This window comes from Carcharodon carcharias, chromosome 14 (genome assembly GCF_017639515.1).
Source record: "Carcharodon carcharias isolate sCarCar2 chromosome 14, sCarCar2.pri, whole genome shotgun sequence".
Taxonomy (NCBI): Eukaryota; Metazoa; Chordata; class Chondrichthyes; order Lamniformes; family Lamnidae; genus Carcharodon; species Carcharodon carcharias.
The window spans coordinates 127,153,744-127,161,583 of NC_054480.1; the positions used below are offsets into that span (position 1 = coordinate 127,153,744).

Genomic DNA, 7,840 nt, shown 5'->3' on the forward strand with positions numbered 1-7,840 from the left:
AACACTGAGCAGGAGGGCATGGGTTCAATTCCAGCGTGCTTAGTTCCTGACCTACGCTAACCACTTCAGCAGATGCTAGGTGGAGTCACGACCGTTTCCTACAGCATGAGAAATCAGGTTGGGCTCTTTGCAAATATTAGCACCTGATGTGAAGATTTAAAGATTGGCAAGACCCAATACAGTGTTCTACATGCAATTCCAATCACCTAATCATGGGAAAAATATCACCGCCTTTTAGAAAGCAGAGGCAAGCGATAACAACTCCAGGAATCAGGACTAAAATGGGTTTTTCCTTGTATAAGGGAAGCTTAGATGTGAGCTAAGATTTTCAAGGTTAGGAAAGAAATTGATAAAGCAAAGCAAGCCAAGTTGTTTCCCATGAAGGGAAAGATTTGTTTTTCAAAAAGTCAGAAACTTCAGAATAATCAGAGCCAGGAGGATTTACTGAATAGATAACTAGGAAATCTATTGAAGCAGACAGTGCAACTTGGCTCAATAGATAATTAGATAATTTTTGGAGAGGAAATTAGGTATTATGCTTGATCAATTAAAAGTAAGTAGAACTGTTTAGCCAAAGGCCCTTGTCATTCCAGAAATGTGTACACTTTTGCAGAGCATTATAATACTAAGGTCATAAGAAATCGGAGCAGTAGGCCATTAAGCCCCTCGAAACTGCTCCATCATTCATTATGATGGCTGATTTGACTGTGCCTTAATTCCACTTTCCTGCCTGCAACCACCCCCCACCCCCACCACTATCATCTTGTGCCTCCTAGTGCTTGAATGGGTCTCAGGCAGAATTCAAGAACAAAGCCTTTAAAGGGACAGTTGGGTGTGGGTACGGACAGTTTATTGTGTGGAAATATCCTTGTGGAGCTTAGGGTGACCATGTAAGCTGCTTGTCATATTCCTAAGCCCCTCAACGCATAACAATTTGTATTTATATGGCATCTTTAATGTAGCAAAAAATTCCAAGGCTCCTCACAGCAACACTGTCAAAAATAATTGACACAGAGCCACATGAAGAGATATTAGCATGGGTGATAAAAAAAAATTTGGTCAAGAAGCTTAAGGAGTGTCTCAAAGGAGCAGGGAAGTAGAGAGATTTACAGAGTAAATTCCACAGCTTAGGGTCTAGAAAGCTGAAGTCACCAATAGTGGAGCCATGAAAACTAAGGAGGCCCGAGAGAACAAAACTGAAGGACTGTGGAGAATTTGAAGGCACATTGGAGGTGTTTTTAAGATAAGGAGGGGCAAGGCTGTAGAAGGATTTGAAAGCCAGAAAAGAAAATCTTGAGATGTTACTTAACCAGGGGTCAATGCCATTCAGTAAGCATTGGGGTGATGCGGATACAGACAGTAGGATTTTGGATAAGTTCAAGATTATGGACTGTGGAAGATGGGAGGCCAGCTAGGACAACACTGAAGTAGTCAATACTAGAGGTTAAAAAAAGGCATAGATGAGGGTTTCTGCAGATGAGCTGAGGGATGGATGGAGGCTGGCAGTTACAGAGGTGGAAGTAGATAGATGGTCTCGGCAACGGAGCGGTGTATGAAAGCTCAGTTCAGAGTAAAATAGTCTGCTTCAACCTCAGTGGCATGAGAGGGGGTATAGTCAATGGCTAGAGAATTGAGTTTGTGACAGGTCTGAAGGCAATGATTTTGGTCTTCCCAATATTTAGCTGGAGGAAATTTCACCTCATCTGGGTCTGGATGTTGGACAAATCAGACAGTGAAAGGGTGCAGAGAGATAGTGGTGAAGTCTGGTTGTGTGCCATCAACGTAAATGTGGAAGTTGTTGGTGTTTTTGCATAAAGTTCATGGTTTTGCAATATACTGTCCACAGTAATGGAGCATAGCCAGGTTGTTTTATAAATCTATCAAAAGGCAGGACTGTGATGTACTGCTTTTTGCAGATTTTAGGCCAAGTAACTAAAACTCCCAATCCCACAACATCCACCATCTAGAACAATGAGGGCATTGGAGCTTCATGGGAACATAAACTCCAAGTCCATCATCTTGGTTTATTTATACCTCAGCCATTCCTTCATCATGGCTATATTAAAATCCTAGATCTCCCTATGTAACAGCACTGTGAGTGTGCTTAAACCACATGGACTTGAGCAGCTCACCACCATCACATTCTCAAGAGGCAATGCGGAGCAGGGTAATGCCGGCACCCCGGAATGAATAGATTAAGTAAAACAAATGGATAAATATTTTTAATCTGAACCCGATATCTGGAGTAAATGAGAGAGTACAATACCAGCAACAATGAGGCAATTTTACCCAACATCCATAGCAAGATGAAGCAAAGCATCACTCCATGCTGTGCAGCAACATCAACAGCAGAAACAGGTTCCAACTTCCAGCATCCACAGTTTTTTTGTTTTTATCCAACTTATTGAGTGTGTCTGCTTTGTTTCTAAATCAGTGGCAATTCCTGCACCCGACATCCCTCTCCACCACCACCCAAAATAAAAGATTTCTGTTCCCCTACCTGATCCCAATGGAGCAACTAAATATTTGAATTTTCCAACACAGAGGGGGTCTCATCAACATGGCCCTTTCACAACAATTTTAATGTACTTGAACTTTTCCTGTCGCTTAATTTATTACGCATCTTTTTGTTCAAGGGTGATGAAGAGATTGTTGGAATATTCAACTGGACAGGTTGTGGAACTGATATAACAAAACTGCAACACACCACATGAATAACCTCATCTATGCTAATATTAACTGAAACAAAAACAGAATTACCTGGAAAAACTCAGCAGGTCTGGCAGCATCGGCGGAGAAGAAAAGAGTTGACGTTTCGAGTTAAGGGTTTCCTTAAACCAGCTTACGTTTCACCCCTGTCCTAATACTCAGTTCTGCTGAAGGGTCATGAGGACTCGAAACGTCAACTCTTTTCTTCTCCGCCGATGCTGCCAGACCTGCTGAGTTTTTCCAGGTAATTCTGTTTTTGTTTTGGATTTCCAGCATCCGCAGTTTTTTGTTTTCATCTAATATTAACTGAATCCCGTTACACTGTTAGTACAGAATTGTCTAAACCACAATATTAAAAACAACCTCAGATAGACAAAGACCATCAGCCTTTATCAGAATTCCCTTTAATTGTTTGATCTTTAATTGGAAGAGAGAGAGAGAGAAAATAAGTTGCAACCTAGTACAAGGCATATAGACTGAAGACTAGATTGGGTCAGTAGTGAATCCTGCTTGCGGGAATTCCTTTTCATTAGCAACCCACACAAATGCAGCCCCGCTGGTTTACTGCTAATCCACACAGTGACTGAACTCATCTATGACACCACTAAAAAGGCTTCTCAGTTCGGAACCATGGTGCAAAATAGGGGGACAAGCAGGTCCAAAACACATCTGCGAGCTAGGTAAAAAGCAAAATACTGCAGATGCTGGAAATTTGAAATAAAACAGAAAATGCTAGAAAAACTCAGTTCTGGCAACATTTGGAGAGAGAGAAACAGAGTTAAAGTTTTGAATCGGTATAACCCTTCTTCCGAAGAAGCGTCATAAGGACTTGAAACGTTAACTGTTTCTCTCTCCACAGGTGTTACCAGATCTACTAGCCTAGGTGTTTCCTTCCAAGTTTATTAGTTATTACGGAGGCTGAGTGATGCAGGAAAATATGGAATATTTTACATTGAAAGTTTAATCATGCCACTGTTGGGAGATAGAGGCCAAATACGTCACCCTAGAGGATGAGAAAAAATTATTCCTACAGCACTGCTTCCTTTTCCTTATTATAAAATGGTACTATTAAAAATACTGTTTTTATTTGTTCGAATGCTGCCTCAGCTGGATGCTTCCAGTACTTAGCATGTTTAATTTCAGTACTTAATAACCTTAGTTTTCTTTAAATATATACTCCAAATCAGATATGCAATATATAGTTTGAACATCACAGAAACAGGCCATTCCACTCAACTGGTCTATGCCAGTTTAGGTGCTCCACATGAGCCTCCTCCCACCTGATCAGCATATCCTCCTTTGCTCTTATTAAACAATAATGCAACCTGAGTTGGCAATTCTAGTAGTAGATCCTGACACAAAACTATTTACAAACAGGCTCTTAGAGTCATCACTGGTCAGGTTATCCAGCTCTCAGACAAGACTAGAATCATAGAATGGTACAGTACAGGAGGTGGCTGTGCAGTTCAGTGTGCCGACTCTTTGACAGAGCAATCCAGTTAACCTCACTCTCCTGCTTTCCCCACAGGCCTGTTAATTTTTCTCCTTTAACTATTTATCTAACTCTGTTTTCAAAAGTTATTACTGACTCTGCTGCCATCATCCTTTCAGGCAGCACATACCAGGCCACAGCCTGCTGTGTAATACTTCTTTCAGACAAAACATTAAACTGTGGTTCTGTCTGTCCTCTCAGATGGATGCAAAATATGGCCCTGTTCAAAGAACAGGGGAGTCCTCCTCAGTGCCCTGGTCAATATCAAATCACTCAATCAACATCATTAAGACATTGTATGGTCATTGTTGTTTGTAGCAGCTTGCTAAATGCATTTTGGCTGCTGCGATTTCTACATTACAAAGGTACTTCATTAATTGTAAATTGCTTTGTGATGTCCTGAGGTTATGGAAGGCGCTACTACATATAAGTGAATATCGTTCTTTTTAGATCACAAAATTCCAAAAAAGCAGGAATCAAATATTCCTAAATGCAATTTCCTAACACACGGAACAGTGTTCTCCACGAAGTCAAAAGTTAATGAGCTGCTATGTGCAACCACCCTCACTAACATGTTGGTCCAGAGGCAAGGAATATGCAAACCACAAAGTTAACAAGCCAAAATCTAGTAGGCTTACAAGAGATAAAGAGCATAGAGGTGAAGGAGATGTTTAGCTATAAAAAGAACAGTAAGACTTTGAATTCTTAAAGATAATGGTACACATGGTAAAGGAACTGAAGTTATTGGAGCGAGTTCATGATCTGAAGTTGTTGAACTCAGTGTTAAGTCTGGAAGGCTGTACAGTGCCTAATCAAAAGATGAGGTGCTGTTCCTCCAGTTTGTGTTGAGCTTCACTGGAACATTGCAGCAGGCCAAAGACAGACATGTGGGCATGAGAGCAGGATGGGGTGTTGAAATGGCAAGCGGCTGGTAGGTCTGGGTCATGCTTGCGGACAGACCGAAGGTGTTCCGCAAAGTGGTCTGCGTTTGGAACACCTTCAGTCTGTCCGCGAGCATGACCCAGATCTTCCTGTCGCTTGCCATTTCAACGCACCACCCTGCTCTCAAGACCGCCCTTGGCCTGCTGCAATGCTCCAGTGAAGCTCAACGCAAACTGGAGGAACAGCATCTCATCTTCCAATTAGACACTATACAGCCTTCCAGATTTAACATTGAGTTCAACAACTTCAGATCATGAACTCTCTCCTCCATCCTCACTCCATTTTGATTTCCTTTTTTCAAATATTTATTTTTTTTAATTTTTATATATATACACATCCCCCCCACCTATTTCTATTATTATTTTTAAAATTTATTTCCATTCACTGCTTTATCCCCACCTTCCAGCCTATTTTGATCCTTGCTCCCACACCGTCCCCTTCCCCCACCACACACCCACTAGGGCCATCTGTCACTGGCTCATTCTGCTTTCTACTCTTAATGTCACCATTAGCACCTCCTTTAGCCAGTATCACCATCATCAACACCCCTTCGACCTTTTGCAATCTCTCCTTTGCCTCCACCTATCACTGGCCTTCTATCCAGCTTCATCTGTCCCAACACCCCCCCCCCTTATATTTCACCACATTTCTACTTCTCTTTAGTTCTAAAGAAGTCATCTGGACTTGAAACATTAATTCTTTCTCTCCACAGATGCTGTCAGGCCTGAGTTTTTCCAGCAATTTTTATTTTTGTACCAAGTCCACCAATGTACTTTCTTATGCTCATTCACCACTAAACCCACATACCCATTTCTCTGTACCCCTCATTCCAAATTCACATGCATTGTTACCAGCTCAACCTCTCAGTTCCTTTGCTCACTCTGGCCTGGCCTTCCCTATATTCCTTTGCCTGCTACTTCTCAGCCTACCTTCATCTTCAAAAGCCACCTTTGCCTTGTTCTTTGTGCCATCTTTACCCCCTCAGTCCCTTTGGGTGCAAACATATCCTTACTTTTTCAGTGTCTTCATTGTTCTGCCTCAGCTCCCTGCACTTGCCTCGTGACCTCCACTCTCTTTGACCACTGTTACTCATTTCTATTCCTTTGTTGTCTTCACTTGACTCGCTCCATTCCACCACCAATCCCACACCCTCAGCACTTGCAGCCCCAACTCTAAAAACTTTATTAGCTGCGGTAGCTTCCAGTACGAACTCTACTCCAGCCCTTAGATGCCACACCCCTGCTGCAATTGATATTTTATATACTGCACTCCGCCTACCTATCCATATCACATGACATTCAACACCAACCAAAACAACCCATCCAGTCAAATGCCCCAACAAATGCCAAACCTCTAAATAAGACCCTTATACCTCACCCCTCCTTTTCAGTTCCCAAATACCTCACACACTCCAATCAGGCACCAATATATCCAACTTCCACAATCACAAAATATATCTCACCCCTTCACCACCCCCAAAAAAAATCCTACTGTCACCAACTCCCACAATCATCCAATTGAGAATCTGCACACAACCCAATACTCCTCCTCCCCATTATACCCCTTCACCAAAAAAAAAATCCATCTTCTTTAACAGATTCCACTCCCCTCCACCCACAAGCATACCCCACCTCCTATCTAGCCCCTACACACTCCAACGTCTCCTCTTTGGCCCCACATTATATCCCACCTCCTCCATCAACTTCTAAGATATCTCATCCCCTTTAACTCCCCACCCAAATATGCACTCACTCTACTGCTCCCCCCAAAGCATATGTCGACCTCCCAATTCAGGTTCTTATAAACCACGTTCCTACCAAACAGCTCAAAAATACCTCATACCCTCTACTCAGACACCAACGTAACCGACCTCCTCTATTACTCCTAAAATACATATCCCACCTTCACCATTTCCCAAAATATCCTATCCCACTGCCACCACAAAACACCTCCCCCTCGCCAAATTTCCTCCATCCCATACGTCCCCTCGCCCTAGTCTCACCCCGCACCTCCGATATCCCCTCTCGGGCCTCCCCCAGGTGTCGCCGCCCCTCCACACCCTGATCCTTACCGTGCCTCCGTCCTTGATGATGATTTTCTTGGCCAGCAGGACGCTGCGGTTCAGCCGCTTCTTTTTCTTCCCTTGGGTCATTTTTCGCTCACGAGGCCCGAGCCGGCCCGACCCGCCTCATCGCCATAGAAACGGCCGGAGCGGACGGGCGCCAAACACCCCGGCCGCCATTTTCCGTAGTCAGCCGCTGCCTCAACCAAACCTCGCCGGTCGTCCAATCGCGAGCCGCGTTCACACACACAGCTCCCGGCCCCTACGTGCGTGTCGCAACCTAACCTGCTGGCACGCTGCCCTAACCCCACCTACCTGCCGCCACGACCCCGCCCTCTTTCACTTCTATTGGCCCGCGTCGATCACGCAATGCCATGGCTAGGCCGAACTTCTCAGATGCTGATTGGTCAGCAATGACGTCAATCACCGAGAACCGGCCCAGCGCCCCTGGACTGGAAAGTAAGTGGGCAACGACAATGGTACGTCATTAAACAATGACGTCATATCGCCGCCATTTTGGGAAAGGACAAGCCTTCCAATGGGGGAAAAGCTGAGACATTGGGGTCATCTCACCTGCTTTCTGACACCTTTTACATCCATCTAAGAGGACTGATTGAATAACTGTTTCAAAGAGC

At 43.8% G+C, this 7,840-nt stretch overlaps 1 protein-coding gene across 2 annotated transcripts in view; it reads right to left on the bottom strand.

Annotated features, from left to right (window-relative positions):
• Nucleotides 1-7,410, bottom strand: part of LOC121286818 (hippocampus abundant transcript 1 protein-like) — a 51,206-nt gene extending 43,796 nt beyond the window's left edge. For both annotated transcript variants that reach the window (XR_005945071.1, XM_041203874.1), the window contains exon 1: nucleotides 7,215-7,410. Coding sequence is in view for 1 of the 2 variants with exons in the window: in XM_041203874.1 (XP_041059808.1) it covers nucleotides 7,215-7,295 (81 nt within the window). In the remaining variant the exon portion in view is untranslated. The remainder of the gene's footprint in view (nucleotides 1-7,214) is intronic.
• Nucleotides 7,411-7,840: the final 430 nt, after the last annotated feature.